The 19,459-nt window shown below is 31.6% G+C and overlaps 1 protein-coding gene across 2 annotated transcripts in view; it reads left to right on the plus strand.

Moving 5' to 3' along the window:
* EPHA3 (EPH receptor A3) overlaps positions 1 to 19,459 on the plus strand; it is a 427,207-nt gene that overhangs the window by 369,181 nt on the left and 38,567 nt on the right. For both annotated transcript variants that reach the window (XM_031958855.1, XM_031958856.1), the window contains 3 exons: positions 245 to 430; positions 9,615 to 9,676; positions 12,081 to 12,290. In XM_031958855.1, the coding sequence (XP_031814715.1) occupies positions 245 to 430; positions 9,615 to 9,676; positions 12,081 to 12,290 (458 nt within the window). The remainder of the gene's footprint in view (positions 1 to 244; positions 431 to 9,614; positions 9,677 to 12,080; positions 12,291 to 19,459) is intronic.

Below are 19,459 nucleotides of genomic sequence, written 5' to 3' on the forward strand. Positions count from 1 at the left end.
CATTCTATCTTCCTATTGTCTTTACAAGTTTCCGAAACTATAATAGTGGAAAGAGAAGAATGAAGAAATAAAATGGATTTGGAAGCTCCTACCATGTCATTTTGTAACTTAGGATAGTCTGTGATTTGCTAGATATTCTTAAAAACTGTTATTTTTAATTATAATTAAAGTGCTTACTATGAATTGTACAATGAATAGAAGAGAAATTTTTACACTTGTGTAACTTTTCCCCCTTCTCTTCTAGGTGAATTTGGAGAGGTGTGCAGTGGACGCTTAAAACTTCCTTCCAAAAAAGAGATTTCAGTAGCCATCAAAACCCTGAAAGTAGGCTATACCGAAAAGCAGAGGAGGGACTTCTTGGGAGAAGCAAGCATCATGGGACAATTTGACCACCCCAATATCATTCGGCTTGAAGGAGTTGTTACCAAAAGTAAGACCTCAGTGAAATTCTTTGGGAAAGACATGTTATGTTTATTTAATTTCACTTATTTAGCAATACTCCATTTTAGTCATCTATCCACAAATACTATGGGATATTTTATCAAGTAGGACTTTATTCTAACAATAATTATCAATTCTAAGTCTAATAGATTTCTATCATGAAGACAATAGATAAGGGAGCATAAAGCAGAAGAAATGAACAAATTAAATGCTGTAGATAAAAGAGAGTAAATTACAGAAAAGGAGAGAATCACAGAAAAGCATCTATAAAAAGCAGTGTTAAGTGAAAGCTAGGATTAGTGCTTCTAATCCATTTGGCTTGGTTCCCACTTAGTCACTTTTCCTGAATTGGCCACATCTTTGTTTAGGATTCTGGAAACTTATACCAACATATTTGGAAATTGTAACGACTTTAAAGGTTCTAGAATCACTTCAGAGCTTTTGAAGGTCAAAATCAAAGTGGGCCCACATCTATGTTCTGAGGCATAGCTTCCCTGAGATTTTAATTGCTCTGGAAATCTAAAGTCCTAGGTGAGAGCTTATCTGGGAGAAAAATTTAAAGGTCCAACAAAATGTTTTAGGATACTTTTCAGAAGCACTGATCCCATTTCCATAGATCCACTAGTCTAACCCTTCTTCTGGTTTAGGGTTTGCCTAATCTGACTCAGAGAAATATATGTGAGGTAAGTTTTTGTTTCCTAGGCTGACTATAATTGCAATCAAAATCTACAAGGTATGTACTCTACTTGTCTTAAAGTTCAAGAGTTGTCCTCATTATAAAGCACCAACTATCTAGGCAAGCTGATGTTCAGTTATTTCAATAATGTCCACTTCTTGTGACTCTATTTGGAATTTTCTTGGCAAAAATATTGGAGTGGTTTTGTTACTTCCTTCTCCAGCTTATGTTATAAACAAGGAATTAAAACAAATAGGTTAAATGACTTGCCCAAGGTCATAGAGCTAGTAGCTATCTGAGGTCAGAATTGAACTCTGGGAAGATGAGTCTTCCCGAATCTAGGTCTGGCACTCTCTCCCACTATACCATCAAACTGCCCTCTAGGCAAGTTGAATTAATAGAAAATTTCTTCCACTAAAAGAGATACTGGCAAAGTCTTTGATACCCTTTAAAGAACAATTCATTCTACCTTTGAATAATATGCGATCAGTACACATTACAGATTGTCTTATTCATGCAAATGTTTATATATGTGTATATGATCATCTTGCCATCTGGGGGAGGGGGTGGGGGAAAGAGGAGAAAAATTGGAACAAGAGGTTTGGCAATTGTCAATGCTGTAAAGTTACCCATACATGTAACCTGTAAATAAAAGGCTATTAAATAAAAAATATATATACATATATATATGTGTGTGTGTGTGTATTTACTTTACTTGCCTTATATTACAATTGGATTAGTGCTAATTTTCATTTTTATTCCCCATTAAAGGTAATTCTTAGCTCATAAAAGTGTCAAATTTAAATAGACTTTATTTTCTTGCCAGAATTTTTTTTTTTCTTTAGGGAGTTACAATCCATTTCCCTTTATAATAGTGTGATTAGATTATTATATATTCAGGAATTCAGCTGGATATGCAAAATCTGACAAAGCACTGTCATTCATCTTGTTTTCTAGTTTACACAGAGTATAAGGTGACAATGGACAACAACACTGAAGTTGTTTTCTTGGGGGAATATGCTCTAATCAAATCATGCCCTAAGAATTGCACTTTTGAGCACAATGTTAAAGGTTTAGGTTTGGAGTATCTTTTTGTTTCAGAGAGGCAGTTACAGACCTTGCCAAATGATCTAGGTAATATAGGGTCAAAATTTGCTCCTATTACCATCTGTGGCATTAAAACAGCTTTACAGGGTTTTCTTGCCATGAGTGGTTCACCTCCTGCTAGAGTTTGGCAATACTTATAAATGTTTCTAGAGGCATAGGATCTATATCATTGGCAGATTCACTTAATCTATTAAATTTAATTAGATAAGAGTTCTTTCTTTCTAGAATAAAGCATTATTGAAAGCATGCCACCATGTGTGGTTTTCCATTTCCTCTAAATAAGGTACCTAGAATGGTATAAACAAAACTGAACAGCAACCCCTGTGTCTACATTGCCTGTTCTTCTAAAGTGGTCTTTCCAGGAAAGATATAAGAAAGCTGCTAGTCAGTCAAGGAAATTCTTTTTTTTTATTCTAAGCCTTTTATTTATAAGATATATGCATGGGTATTTTTTCAACATTGATAATTGCAAAACCGTTTGTTCCAACTGTTCCCTCCTTCCCCCTACCTCTTCCCCCAGATGGCAGGTTGGCCAATACATGTTAAATATGTTGAAGTATAAGTTAAATACAATATATGCATACATGTCCAGTTATTTAGTCAAGGAAAGTCTTAAAAGAAACCTAAAAGTAGGGTTTCCAAGAAAAAAGTGATATAAATTACAAGTAATATGTGTAAAAACACCATATTCATGCTTGATTTTGTAACACTTATATAGATTACAAATTGCTTATTCTTAGGTTAAGAACCCTACATTTGATATATATCCCTGTCCAAAGAATTATGGGAGGTCTCCAAATCTGTCTATATAAATCCCAGCAATCTCAGATGTTGCAAACATAATAGGGTTCCAGATTCAGATTAAATTGTGAATTCTCTTACAGGAGGATTTAAGAGCTATTAGTCTGGCACATTATAACATCTGGTAATAAAAAAGAAATGGCTTCGAATGAAGTTAGTATGATACATTTAATAGTGAAGAAATGTAATGTTTTAAAACCAAAAAAACATTCTTTTACCCAACTCTAACTTAAAATCATAGTGCCACTTACAGAAAGCTGAACGTGTTTACTATAATAAACAAAAAATAGCAAAATTGGTGGATGAGAGAATAAAAATGATTAATAATTCACATTAATAATCTACTCCAAAGTTTATAAAACATTTTTTTTTCATGATAGCCTTAGGAGGGTATGATGGAAAAGTTACCATCATACCCATTCTACAATGGACAAAAGTTAAGTAATTAAATAAACCATTCAGGGTCAATGAAAAAACCAGGATTTCAAACTTAGGCCTTCTAACTTAAAGTTCAGTGCTCTTTCTATTATGCTATAAAGGTAAACTGGAAAATGAAGATTTCATTTTAATTGGTTAATTTTGAGTACATAATCTCCAATTCATTAATGAGTGATTTCTGTGTGTCTGTCTCTGTCTCTGTCTCTCATTTTTATTCTCACCCTCTCTCACTTTCTCTGCCTCTTACTATCTTTCATTTTGTCTTTTTCTCTCACTATTTGGTCTCTCAGACTCTTACATGGTCCTTCTGCATATCATTGCTCTTAATTGAATACTTTAAAAATATTCTTTAGGGGCATCTAAGTGGCGCAGTGGATGAAGCACCAGCCCTGAAGTCAGGAGGATCTGAGTTCAAATATGACCTCAGATACTTAGCCCTTCCTGGACAAGTCACTTAACCCCAATTGCCTCAGCAAAAAAAAAAAAAGTGTAAAAAAATTATTCTTTAAGTTGCTAAATCTAATTATGTCACTTTTGCAAGTCAGAAAAAGCAAGTTCTCTATTCACTTATTATATTCTTGGCTTATTTCCAGCTGGGTTATTAACAATTTTAATAGTACAGTTTCTGTCCCAAAGGTCTTCAATATAAATGTTCATGTTACCTTTTAATAAGGGAAGGCAGAAATTGTCTGACCTTCAGAAACACCCAAAAGTATGTGACTCATTGTTTTCTCTAAATTAAGAGCAATATATAAAATAATCCCCGATATGGTTGTATGGATTTATATATGTGTACATGTGTATATAACTTTAAACTGTTATTTCAAGAATTTTGTTCCTCTGTTTGAAGTCAATGCCTTCCCAATTGTAATATCTCCTTTTTTTTTCATCAAACACATTAAAGGCATTACTTTGAAAGAAGTTACTGGGGATTTCATTCCTTGGATTTTTGTTGGGGAAATAAAAGGGGGAGTTGCTTGGCAGTGACTTTACATTCCCAAGATTCTTCAAGGTGCCTTCCTCTCATAACATTGGGTTTTAGTAGGTTTGTATAACATATTTTGCCCAACTTTTTAAAATATATAAATAAATATAACTATATTTACATCAAAGACCTGGGCATCGCATTGGTTGAACATATCTTTAACTAGTTACTACAGATGTGATGGGGTATATTACTTAAATAAGATATCATTCTTTTGTTCCAATGCTACATTAGTCCCTTGTTTCATATTTCTTCCTTTCTAAACTTGTCTTCTACAAGGGTCTCAAGGGTGCTTTCTAGGCAGTACTCTTAATAGCCAACACACATGTGCTGCTTAGTTCACTAATAATTTACAGAAATGTGTAGCCTGTTAAGATAATAAATTTTACAAACACCGTTGACATAAGTTGTTATCATGTATTAATGATTGCATTTTTGATGAATGAGTGTAGAACTTGCCTTTAAAGTTATATGGAACATGTGTTTCTTAATGTGTGTATTTTAACTTAATGAATAAAATGTATTTTCTATATTAGAGGACACATAAGACAGACATGGTTATTTTTAAATGTTGGAAGTTTTTATTTCTTTTCTCTACAGTATAAATGGATATTTTTTTCTTATTAAGCATCAATTCATTCAATGAAAGAATAATTTTGTTACATGATTTTGTATCTTTCACACAGCTAGAAAACACAATTTAAAAGGGTATATAGGGAGGTACATGTTAATAGTGATGATAAAGTCCTAAGCATCATCAAAGTCAGAATATTTTACCCTGACACCCTTGTACAAACTTAATCTTCTTCAAGAACTATTTTCATATACATATCTATCTATATTTAATATGCTATATATGAAATCCCTTTACTTTTTTTTAAACTCTTCATTCTTTCAATCCTACATTTAGAATAGAAAATACAGTGGCTTCCATGATTGGTAGTCTTTACTAAATCATGAATCAATTATAGCAGATTAATATATTGTTCTTATTCTTAATTGTAGAACTTTAATCTTTTATCTCTAATCATCAATATAAATAAAAATGAGGAATTTGTGTTTTATCAGTGACCATTTCTATTGATGGGGATCTATTTCAATAGTCAAAGTCAACCAAGAGCACTGATTGAGTGACCACTATATGCAAACCACTATATACAGAATTCTACTGAATAAGCATTACTATCAAGAAAAATCATCCCCCTTGCCCTCAGTAGACTAAGATGGCACTATAAAAATAGAAGGACAAATGTAAACATTTGAATGGAGAATCAAACATAAATATATTGAGCAATAATATGCTAGGAAAGACTAAAAACATCATGGCCTAGGCTTTTGAGAAGGTAATGAAGGGTATAGTTTTATGGAAAGAGGTGATTTCAAATGAAGTATTTTTTTCAAGTAATTCTCATTTTTTTTGAGAAATATTCTTCTCTAAAATTTAATTAATTTACTTAAGAAGTTCATCAGAACTATAAAAGTATTGAAACAAAAAATAAATTTATTATATTTTCATTTCTGTCCACTTCTATAAGAATTTGCTTATTGATTTTTAGATAATGGTGAAAAATATGTTTTGGATACAGAAGTTGGACTACATTGATGGGATACAAATGAAAAATGGAACAATCAAGTTTTAGAACCAGAAGAAACATACACACAAGCATACATGCATGTGTGCACATATACATAATTCATGTGTGCACACATATATAAACAAAGAGCTTAGATAATTCACATATTCAGTAATGATCCATGGATACTTGAGTATTAATTATATATAAGGTAATTTTCTGCATAGGTTTAGAGTTATAAAGTATGCAAATAGCCCAGCTATTTTATTAGCAAAAGGAAAATGCAGAAAATTGGTAATTGAGCAAGAAGTTGCATATTTGTATATATATTTATATCTATATACTGTCCAACTGTCATAATTTTCTGAATTTATGCATTCTTCCCTAATAAAATACTGTTTAATATATTAAAGAAAATTATGTAAAAGTATATATATAAGTATGCATATTGGTACATATATATGTGTGTGTATAATTATATGTATATAATATGCTTGCATAAGTACATGCTAACTATTGTCTTCCTCTGCGATCAATCTATTAGGATTGAATGAACAATTTAAGAGATCAAATACCAAGAGGAAGATATAAATTTTAGCTTTCTTCCTGAATATTATGAAGTCAGTTGCAGTTCCAGAGGATAAGAACTCCTTAGTTTCATGGCCTTAAAAGTCCTTCTAAGCCTTCTTGAAATAGAACAAACAGGTTCTGTGACTACACAACAATTATGAGCAATTCTGTTTCCTTATTATAATTTTTGTGGTCTTATTAGTTATTTGCTGAATTAAGACAGAGGGAAAATTTTTATGGAATTGGAAAAAAGAGGTTGTTTCCTCTCGCTTGGGAGAGTTTCAGTTTGCTAAGTGAATTAAGTATAACCTTTGACGTTTTAAGTCTACAATTCATGTCATTCATGACCATTGTCACTTATGAGAATTAAAAGTATAGAAAGCAAAGATGAGGCAGCAGACTAGTAATTTGAGATGCCTGAAGAAATAGAAATATTAGGAGAAGTACAGCATATGGATGTTTCCAATGTTCAATTCTGTGAGATAACAAGAGCATCAGTCGTTTTTAGTTTGTTTTTTCTCATATTACAGAATAGTGTTAATTCTTGAAATTTTGAAAAAGCTACCCTAGATCATGAAATAATTGTTCAGTTCCTTTGTTCTTTCCCTCCCACCTTGCTCCTTTTCTTTGCACACATTATCTATCTGCTTTTTGAAAGCAAACAAAAGGACCTTTAGCCAAATTTTTTTTTAATAGAAACTTAAATCAGGAAGAGTCTTTAGAGAGCTTATAATCTAATTCCTTTATTTTAGCGGTTAAAATCAGGAATAGAGAGGTTAAGTGACTCATCCAGTGTTACACAGATATAATGAGTAGCAAGAGTGGAGCTCCTGTTACCTGACTCTCAGATGAATCACTTATACTTCTAATGATAAGAAATTCTGTGGTTTATTGCTCTCACTAAAAGACCTTCAAGATCTTACCCATTGTATTAGAGCAATAAGGTTCTAGACTGCCAATAAGCACAAGAATTTCATTTGCTGGAATTCTGATACATGCTATAGTGTCTATCAGTATGAGTATAAGCTAGTCAGTAGCTCCAGAAAAAAAAAAAAAAAAAGCCAATGTTGCCTCTTCCCTCTGGCATATTACTTAATCCTTTTAAAAATTATTTCCTTTTCAAATAAGGTATGAATATGGTTGGGGGAAATGGAAAGATAAGACAAAAGTTATTTTCTTATTCAGTTCATATTCTGTTTTCACCTCCAACTTACTGACTACATGATCCTTGTCAAATCACTTAATCTCTGCTTACCTCAGTTTCTCCAATGAGAAAGTGGAGATAATAATAGAATCTACCTCACAATTTATTATGAAGATCAAATGAGATAAAATCTGTGTAGAACTTAAAACAGTATCTAGCACATAATAGATTCTATGTAATTGTTTATTATTATTATTGGTGGTGTTGTTGCTGTTGTTGTTATGATTATTGACTTAATAGTCCATCTAAATTCCCTAACTTCTTTGGATACTCTATTTCCTTATCCAACAGAGTTGCTTTTAATAGAAATTTTTCTGAAAAGTTCTTTTGAATGTTGGATGACATCTGTAATAATTATACTGTGTTACCATAAACATAAATATAGATGAGTACAAATAGATTTAACCATAGTTAAATACTATGTACTAATAGTACTCAATAGTACTAATACTAATAGTACTAAATAAGTACTATTGAATTTCATTGAATTTGTGATTTCACTAGCATAGTTACTCTAGTCTTCTTCAGAAGATCTACCCAATAAGTCAGAAGTCTTCTTGTGTTTCCTTTAAAATTTAATGGCTATAGTTTCATTCAAGACCAGCTCATCTTCTTTTCCAGTCACTTATTCCTGCCTCGTGTGCAAAACTCATTGGTAACATGAGGCTTTTCATTGTCTTTTGGATTACTTGTTAAAACAAAACAAAGCAAAACAAAACAAAACAAAAAACATACATTCATATCACAGCAGTTAGATGTCTCTCTGAGTGCCAGACCTGGAGTTAGGAAGACTACCCTTCCTTAGTTCACATCTAAACTCAGATACTTCGTAGGTGACCTGCTGCAATCATTTAAGCCTGTTTACCTCAATTTCCTCATCTGTTAAATGAGCTGAAGGAAAATGTCATCTTTGCCAAGAAAACTCCAAGTGATGTCATGAAAAGTCAGACATGATTCAAAACAACTGATGACATTAGTCAGAAGGCAGTGTAGTACAGTGGAGAGTGCTGCATTTAAAGACAAAGTAATTTTTAATCATGGCTCTGAAATTTATTATCTGTGGATCACAATTTCCCTAGTGCAAAATAAAAGGATGAAACTAGTTGGCTTTTAAAGTCCATTCTACTTCTTAATCTATAATTATATGAGATCAAAAATAAAAATCAAATTCTACAGAGTGGTTTGAAGATATTTTATTAAATCTAAGCGAGTCTTTTTAATTCAGGGATTGATACTATCTTGGGACTTGTTGTAATAGTCCTGCTCTTCCCATGCCACTTATCCAACCTTCCTTCTGATGGTTTCAGGGCTCATTAACCCTCTCTATAGGGAAGAAAAAAAGAGTTATAAAACTCTAATCAATTTCCCACTCCATTCTTTATTTTTTTTCTTTTGAAACTTAACAAATTTAATAAGTCTAAATTAAGAGTTACAAAGTAAAATTGAGACCTTGGATTATTGTATGTTTCAGTAATCTGTATTATCATTGATGCTGTTAATAAATCCAGTCAGATACTGATTTACATTAAAAGTCACTGAGAAAGAGGATTGGATTTGAAATGAGAAGACTAGATTTCTAATCCCAGCTCTGCCTTTTATAATTTTTGTGACTTTGGGCAAGTAACTTAATGTCTCTGAACTGAGTTCTTCATTTGTAAAATGAGAGGTACTGTTTAGAAAGTTTCAACTTTTTCTTCCAGTTCTATGTATAGATCCTATAGACTTATGAAATGAATTTCAGATTTTTTCCCACAAATTCATATTGTTATTTCCTCTTAGATTTGAGAAAGATATTTTAACAATTTTAATGTATTCCAGGTAAACCAGTCATGATTGTCACAGAATATATGGAGAATGGGTCCTTGGACAGCTTCTTACGAGTATGTATAAGAATTCCTAATGAATGAAGAACTCCATTAATGTTTTTCTTTTAGTGATTTTTCCTGTTTTTAAATTTTATTGGCAAAACTTTCACTTGTTTTTTCCTACAATGTCCCCATAGTTTATAATGTAATACACTAACTCATTTACAATCTGACATCTTTCTCTATTAATGCTTACATAAAAAGAAAAAAAAAAACTTGAATAGCATATAAACATTATTAACTGCATTCCACATGCAGAACAATTGATCTTTTGGATAAGAAATTACTATTGTAAATTAAAATCATCTGGGCTAAATTAACAATTTAATATTTTGACATGTCCATCAAGCAACAATAAATAAAATATTGTGAGTTTTTTTTTCTTTGCCCAAAACAATTAGAATGAAATGTTGGTACTATTACAAACAGCTTTTTTTATATTGTGCCAAGCATTAGGTTTTCTGCATTTAAAGGCAAACTTTTATTGACAGAAGTTGAAATTTCCTGGCACAAAGTGGTAAAGAAAAGCCTATAAAATCATGTCCTCTTTTCCCAGTACTCGAATGATAATGTTTTCAGATTTATTTTCCTCAAAACCAAACCTGATTAACTCCTCCCTCATACTTTATATGCTGCCTCAAGATATATGTGAGGTAAAATTATAAATAAGCATTTTAGAGATAGATCATAAATAAAATCTACCCAAAATAGAAATGCTCCTTTAGTTTCCATCTTATAGCAATCTCTGTTGCTTATTAAAAGCCCATCCATCTCTTAAATGGTTCTGTCTCTTTAACAAATAAATCCAAGTCCTATATCATACTATTGTCTCTTTACAAGAATATCACTATGATTCAGTACAACTGTTAGATTACCCAATAAGTGAAGTGTGGTTTCAAAAATCAATCTCACTGCCTAAGTATACAAGGGCTACAAATCCAATGATTCAACAGATATTTCTTGGATGTACATTACTTGAAAGTACTGCACTTAGTCATTGGCACAGCAAAGATTGATAATCAATAGTTACTACTCTAAAAGTATTCAGAATACACAAATTATAAACATGTAATATTTATCTATATATACATGTAATAGTAAAAATAATACATGGAAGAATCATGCACACTAGTATATTATATATATGCATTTAACTACTGATCAATAAATGCTGAGATAATCAATTTCACAATTGTTTTATGATGCAATGTTTCCATATATGCTTTTCACATTCTATTTCCACTTTCAAATTGATGTCAAATTCTATAGATTAACAAGAAGGAATGAAAACAAACCTATATGTGTATATATGTATTTGTATGTATGTGTGTATGAAAAACTAAATTCTTCAGTCTTAATCAAAAGCATTATGATAGAATGATATTGTATTTAGAGGACCCAGGTTTAAATCTTATTTTTCCTTTGTGACCTTAGATATTCACTTTTTCCTCTTATGTTTACAGTTTTTTTCCTCAGTAATTTGAGAGGGTTAGGCTACATGACCACTATGGTCCCTTCCAGCTTTAAATTTATGAACCGGGGATCTAATTTAATTCCATCATCTTACAGAACTGAAGTCAGTTTATGTAAAATGACTTGCCTGAGATGTGTCAGAAATCAAGACAAGTCTTCTGATGCTAAAACTTATGGTCTTTTTTTTAATTATTATTTTGCAGTTTTTCTAGCTTGAGCATAAAGAAATGCAATAAGTACTTTGCATTTAATTGATTTATCTTCTACCTCTTAAATCTTGAAAATGAATGTCTTAAAGTTTGCCTTATTGAAATACTTTTAAATTAATGTTCAACTGAAGAAAGATAATCAAAAATGCTATCCTACCTATTTTATGTTATCTTAGGAGAGAGCTCAATATGTCAAAAAAAACAAAACAAAAAACAATCCCTGAATTGGAGAGCCATAGATTTGAATATCAACTCTTTTATATTGTGACCATGAGTAATCACTTGACATCTTTGTACCTCAGTTTTCTCATGTGTAAAATGAGAGCAAAAGTTGGAATAGATAATCTTTAATATCCTTTCCAGAGCTCAAATTCTATGATTCCATGAAAAACACTTTTATTCCAGTTGAACTTTTAATTTTAATGAAAAGTTTTGAATTATAAATGTCTTTGCCAAATAAAAATTATCAAAGTCCCATTTTGGCACCCCAAAATGGGAGAAATAAAAGGACATGCTTTCGTGCTTTTTAAAGGACTTACTTATTACATGTAATCCTTTTACAACTCTGTTTTAATGATTATGTTATCATTATTGTTTTTAGCCTATGGCATTGGACAGAGTGTAAATACATTTGATCTACAGGCACCTGATTAAAAAAAGTCTATATTCAGCATTAGAACCAGATAATTTTGTGGGAAATTGACAATTATTAACCACATATTTCAAATATTTCTCAGAAACACGATGCCCAATTTACAGTCATCCAGCTAGTAGGAATGCTTCGAGGGATAGCTTCTGGAATGAAATATTTGTCTGATATGGGCTATGTTCATCGTGACCTTGCTGCCCGTAACATCCTTATTAACAGCAACTTGGTGTGCAAAGTTTCTGATTTTGGTCTCTCAAGAATTCTAGAGGATGACCCAGAGGCTGCTTATACAACAAGAGTAAGTTATACTTTTTATCCTTAATTTTTCATGTCATGCTGATTTGCAATAAGTCTAAGACATATACCAATACAGCAAAATAAGTTTTAATATCTTCCCCCATAATCAATTCCTTAAAGAGTTTCTTAATTGTTTTAAGCATATGTGAAAATGAATATATTTTTTCATAACATTAGTAGACTCTTTACAAATCTGAAATGTAACTCTTAGCATCTACAGGTCCCTTTTTTCCTGAAAACAAACAAGGCTTACAGATTTGAAATTTTCATAATTTATTAAGTTACCTTAACATGTGCTCTAGCTGCATAATGAATGTTTGACCAACTCTCAAAATACTATCACATTTTGTACAATATGGAAAGTCAGTACATAAATTATGTTATTATTTCAATTTCCTAAATTCTACAATTACATTTTTTCTTCTTCTTCATAGACTATTATGCAAAAGCCTAAGTCTTTTGGTGGACAATCCTGTATGGATTAACCAACTAAAGATCTCAAATGTCTAACAGTGTCTATGAAAGTCTGAAGTCTAAAACTTTAAAAATTCTCAACCTGAATTTAGCTTACTACCCTAACAATAGTAAGAGAAACAATAAAATACAATTATGCAGTATTAACAGATAAATTCTTGAGTGTAATACATTCTATTACTTGAATATAGAAGCTGACATTTTTGAAGTAGTAGCATAATATTATTTTCATGATTTTCAGTCACAATCTTGAACTGAATTTGTTTTTCTTTACTTGAACTTAAATGTGAAAGAGTGGTTTTATTGTCTTGCATATACTCATGCCTGCTAGCAAACTGCTGAAAGCTGAAATTAAGCTGAAAGCAAGAGGCATATTAATATCCAGCAGCTCATTCAAATATAATATAGGACAATTGCCAGTAAATCCAGACTGGTAAACTCCACAAAACTGATTAGATTGGAAAGGTCTGACAATAATGTTAATTTAAATATTCAGTATTTTCTTTTCCTTGATCACTAGCAAATTCAGCTACTATTTCATAGCACAATTATTTAATAATTAAACTACAAAGTAACAAATGGGAAGCTGAAAGATTTATTTTGCAGGAAGTATTGTTATTTCATTCATATCTCATCTACTTTTTAAAGATATTCATAGCCCTTGGCTATTGGGTGAGATACTAAAATAATCCTTGAAAACTACATCTCACTGTTTCTTATGATAATATAATTAAAAGTAAAACCTTTCAGTAATATAATTGAGTAAAATTTTTCTGTAACATTATTTGAGTTCAGGTCATTTTCTTAGAATTTATAAACATCGTTTGTCTTGAATTTTCCTTCTTTCTTGAAATCAGGTCCTTGATGATTAAATGATAGCGTGTCCCCCATGTTCATGGTTAATCAATTTCAACTCCAGAGGACATTAGAAAAGATTATTCTCCAGGAAATCACTTTGATATAGTGATCTTATTCTGGAGCCCCACCACTACAGAAGCCACTTTGATTTTATTTTCTAACAGAATAATTTATATTTGTCCTACTACTTTGTTAAGGTTGGCATAAGAGTAGATGAAGCAAATACCTAAAGTATTTTGCTGTAGTAAAGGGAAAGCAATAAAGTACATTATTGTTCATAAGGATGTTTATATTTTTTTAGGTTTGCATGTAGTGTAATTTTCAAATACTCCACCAATCCCAAACTTTCATTTGAATCCATCAATATCATCACATGGCTATTCAGAGATACTCAATATTAGTAACTCAGGAAATTCCAGGAAGACTTCCAAGGTCCTTTGGGAGGCATCAGTTCCTAGTTTAAGAAATAGTGAAGAACTGATGCTGAGTGAAATGAGCAGGACCAGTAGATCATTATATACTTCAACAACAATACTATATGATGACCAGTTCTGATGGACCTGGCCATCCTCAGCAAGGAGATCAACCAAATCATTTCCAATGGAGCAGTAATGAACTGAACCAGCTATGTCCAGAGAAAGAACTCTGGGTGATGACTAAAAACCATTACATTGAACTCCCAATCCCTATATTTATGCCCACCTGCATTTTCGATTTCCTTCACAAGCTAATTGTACAATATATCAGAGTCTGATTCTTTTTGTACAGCAAAACAACAGTTTGGTCATGTATACTTATTGTGTATCTAATTTATATTTTAATATATTTAACATCTACTGGTCATCCTGCCATCTGGGGGAGGGGGTGGGGGGTAAGAGGTGAAAAATTGGAACAAGAGGTTTGGCAATTGTTAATGCTGTAAAGTTACCCATGCATATACCCTGTGAATAAAAGGCTATTAAATAAATTTAAAAAATGAAAAAAAAAAAAGAAATAGTGAAATATATCTTGATTTGATAAAAAAAAAACACCTGAATTTAGATATTTCAAAAACTACTTAATAAACTATTGTTAATATATTAATAATTAATTAATATGTTAATTGTAAATATTCTTTCTAATACAATATATAGGCATGAATTAATGCAGCTTAACACACACACACACTTACATAGATATCTACCTGGTTGTTGACATCTTTCTTTCATTGTAGTCTTCTTGGGTGAGTACACATTCATTCTACTCATACTTTCTATTGCTGAAATAAATTCTGTTGGGGGGATTTCCTTCAAATGTGGCTTAAGGACCACTCAAGAAGATCATTTGCAAGATTTCAAAGTGACACCTCTTTGGGGAGCAGTATCAAATTATTTTTACCTATCTTGGTCACTGACTTTAGTCACTAAAATTGACTATCAATTATTTTTGGCATTTTCCAAAAACATTAATATATGTGAATTTGTACTTTTTTTGAAATTATAATTATGCAAAATGTGTTATAACACAACTTAGTGGAAATATGCAATGTTAATTTGAATAGTATTACCACTTAATGGGATTTATTATTTTCACTAATCAAGAAATAACTATTGCCTAAATTCCATGAGGAATTTTTTTAAATGGGGATGACAGCATACACATGGTACTTGTGAGGTTAATGGTATGATTTATGCAAAATCCTCTGAGTTCCTATGTTGGTAATTACCAGACAGAAGCCTCTTCCAATGCATAGTTTATTTAAAGACTCAGCTTCTGTTCTCTTCCCTATGGGAAGCCTTTCATGTTGTACTTCTCCATAAACATGTAAGTTCCTTAAGAATAGGAATTTTATGCTTATGTCCTTAAAACCCATTACTGTTCCTTCCACATAGTGGATACTTACTAGATGCTTGGTGAATTAAAGTACACTGAATAGAGAGCATTAGGGAAGCCTTGACTTTGGCAATATTCTGTATAAACAAGACAATGTCATCTCCAACCAAGGTACCTGGTGGAATTCCATTATCTTTAGGATATACATCTTTTATTTGGACTCGGTCCAGAATATTCTCTATGACTCTAGCAAAGACTTATGCTGAGCAAATGATTCCCCGTTTTCCACTTCATTTGACACTGATAATCAATATATCATTGAACATCTGTATAGTAGCAGCTACTAAGGAATCTTGTGTACTTACATAATCTGTTTTATTCATTTGAGATAATTTTTTCCTTAATCATCAAAAATGCATTGACTCCCTATATTTTCCAGTCTATTTTATGATTGTGTAGACAACTCTGCTATTAAAACAAAACAAGCTAGCAAATGAGTAAACAAAACCTGTTTGTGAAAAGGTTCTTTTTATTTTGATATTTCTTCATTCAAATCACATTCAATAATAGTGGATGTCCTGGATGCTATAGCCGTCTACTCTGTATCTTTTTCCTTGGTGAACTCCACAGTATATAGGATTTAATTATTCTCTCTAGGCAGATGATTCCCAGATCTATATATCAAGTTCTATCCTCTCTCTTGATTTCTAGTTTCAAATTACCAAATGTTTCTTGGAAATTTCAAATATCCAATAAGTGTCTTGAACTTAACATATTCCAAAGATAACACTTTTCTTCTCTCCTCCAAAAACCTCTATTCTTCATGACTTCCTTATTATTGTCAAGGACAACTACCATCCTCCCAGTTACCCAGACTTGCAACTTCAGTGCTACCCTTGGCTCCTCATCTACTTCAATTCAAATATTTAATTTGTTGCCAAGTTTTATTATTCAAAATTCTCTTGTGTATAAAATCACACTACTTCAACTACTAAAGCGGCTTTTCTGATATTACACTTGCTCTTTTTCAATAGCCTGATGATTATTTTCCTTCCCTCAAATATGTCCCTACTTCAATCCATCCACTACTCAGATCTTCTAGTAGCTTAACTCTAACCATATTACCTTCCCCAACTCAATAAACTCTAGTGTGTATCTGTAGAAGCAAGCATAATATATTCTCTCCTGGCTCCTTACTCTTTACTCCTTTCTATTTATTTTATAGTCAAATGACTCTGGTCTTCTTGCTGTTTCTCATATATGAATTCCATATTGCTATTATAAGTTGTGTTTTATATCTTGAATTATTATCTTCTTCACACAGGGTATTCTGGTTCCCTTGACTTTCTTTAAACCTCAGCTTAAAGCACACTTTCTGAACAAATTTTTCTTCTTTCTCTCAGTGCCTTTTCATTGAGATTGTCTCAATATATTTTTTGGGTTTCCTGTCATTCAGAAATGTCCCCTCCCTGTATATTTAACTCTGCCTATTTATGTAATAGAATTTGAAGTTAATTGTTTACATTCTTATTTCTCTAAAAATTTGTAAGTTCCTTGAGGACAGGGACTATCTATCTATCTTTCATATCTACCCACTTACCGATTTACCTATCCATCTTCTTTCTTCCCTCTTTTCCTCTTCCTGCCTCTTTCTCTCCCTCCTTTTCCCCCTCTTCTCTGTCTGTATCTGTGTGTGTGTGTGTGTGTGTGTGTGTGTATCTCTGTGTATCTCTCTTATTTATCTATATCTTTTTTGTATGTGTGTATATATACAAACATACATACATACATACATCATGCACACACAACAAAAACAATACATGTCTCTGTAGAACAAAAGTTTTGTCTGGGCATTTAATTCTTACTGTCCTACTTCATTCTGGCAAGGGAGTTAAGTAATTTTTTCTCTTTTTTCTGCCTTTTTAGAGGCTGGAGTTTAGCCTAATCCTCTTGAACAGTCATTTCCCCAGCAACACACACACATTTCCTTCCCTCAAGACATATTCCAGTATAGCAGTTAATATTGTTCTGGCACTAATTTCTTGAGTGGAATTGATTCTAATACATAGCTATAAATGTTTGTTAAATTAGGTATTTATGGATCATTCTGGACAATAAATGTTCATTGGATATATGCAAACACATACATTATATATGTCTTAGAAAAAAATTTTCCAAGTTCCAAACAATTGACTTACCTGGACAGTTTTGGGATGTAATGCATTTGTAAATTCATAAGCTATTTATAGAAGAAAAATCTGAAATCTGAACATTGAAAAAGACAGTAACAACAAGATGTGGTCAGAATGACTCATGTTTTTTTACAATTATGCTGTTATTTTACATATACAATGGAATGTATTACAGAGAGCACATAATACTTAAGATTTCCAGATGTTCAAGTTGTGTCTGTCCCCGAAATGTATTGAAAATTCATTTCTTTGTTTTTTCATTTCCTGGATCAGAATGTCATGACTTATAGTACAATGAAACAAAAATTGCCCTACCTTCCAGGAAATCTTATGCATTTCAAATAATGAGAAGAATCTTCAAAAGTCTGAGCTTTGTATCTTTGCTGTCTTTGAGCAAATCTCTTTATCTGAACAAATCTCTTTATCTTTAATCTCTTGGGGAATCAATGTCTGTGGAATCCATTTGGCTAGTGATCTATAGATTTGAACTACCGGGGATTAGGGAAGATGGTTCCCCAAAGAAATCTTCTTTGGATTTTCCTTCATCTTACTTTCTACTCATGGGCCATCCAAATAATGTCTAGATTCCTGATAATTTCTTAAATTTGTTTAACTGAAATAAATCAATCCAATCATTTTCCCTTTAATTATCCTGCCAATAAAATGAGTTGACTATATATTTTCTTAGTGCAAGTTCCAATTCTTTAAAAACAGAATCCAAAATCATTTTGCCATTTTAAATATGACTAAACCAACTCAAAATTAGAAGGCGTAAGTTTTCTACTATTCTAAGTCGGTAGAGAGATAAACACTTAAGGAAACCTTGATAAACACAGGAAGATTATCTCTAAATCATCAAAGATTTTAGCAATTACTTTTTTTTTTGTTGTTGTTGTTTTAAAAAGTTCCTCTCTTTCTTGCCCCCATTCCCTTCAACAAAACAGAAGGAACAGAAGTCAGATTGATTCCTAAAAAATGTAAGCACTTTAGCTAGATGTTTAATTCACATCAATCAAGTTTGTAAAAATATGTTATAAATCTTTCAAAAACAGGGTTTTAGTGTGATTCCTATACTCACTAAGTACTGTGTCCTGTTCCTAGCCAGAATGAGAAAAGTTTGGATTATTTTAATTAACTTTGGAGTTGAATTTCAATATTCTATTGTACCTTCACAGAATCTCTAAGAGTCTTATTCACACAACTTTCATGTATCATTCTTAATATACTTTTAACTTCCCCATGAAGGAAAGAAGTAAATTAGCAGAGTAAATCAAGAAGCAAAAGGGCTAGAACCCTCAAAAAATAAGTTAGATATTTTCCTTGAAATTTTGATTTCAGCCGAAAAGAGCAAAGTTCATAAATCAAAAATCCCTTTTCTCTGATTAAATCTTGTGCTAAAAGAGAAATTGTTATTGGAAGTAATAGATCTTAGGGTTGTCATTGATCTGAATAATAAATCTCTGATTGAAAAAGAAAAACAAAATTCTGATTCAAATCTTTATTTCATTATGTATAAATTAGTATTTCCTATTGCAAAAATCTTTTTAGTCATGCCAAATGTATAGTTCTATACATATTCAAGTTAGGAAAAGGAAACTATGAGAACCTTTTATATCCCAGCAGATAATACTTTAAATAATTGTTAAGCTATGCAATATATTTATTTTCATAAAAATGTTGTACAATAGTCTGTAAAGCAATTTAAAAATGAATTTATTTACATATATGATTTATTGCAATCGAGAATTCACTTTGTCCACCCAAAATGAAATCAACAAGAGATTTAGCAACTCAGTCTCTCTATAAGGGCAGTTTTAAAAATACATATATTTAA

This window comes from Sarcophilus harrisii, chromosome 3 (genome assembly GCF_902635505.1).
Source record: "Sarcophilus harrisii chromosome 3, mSarHar1.11, whole genome shotgun sequence".
Classification (NCBI taxonomy): domain Eukaryota; kingdom Metazoa; phylum Chordata; class Mammalia; order Dasyuromorphia; family Dasyuridae; genus Sarcophilus; species Sarcophilus harrisii.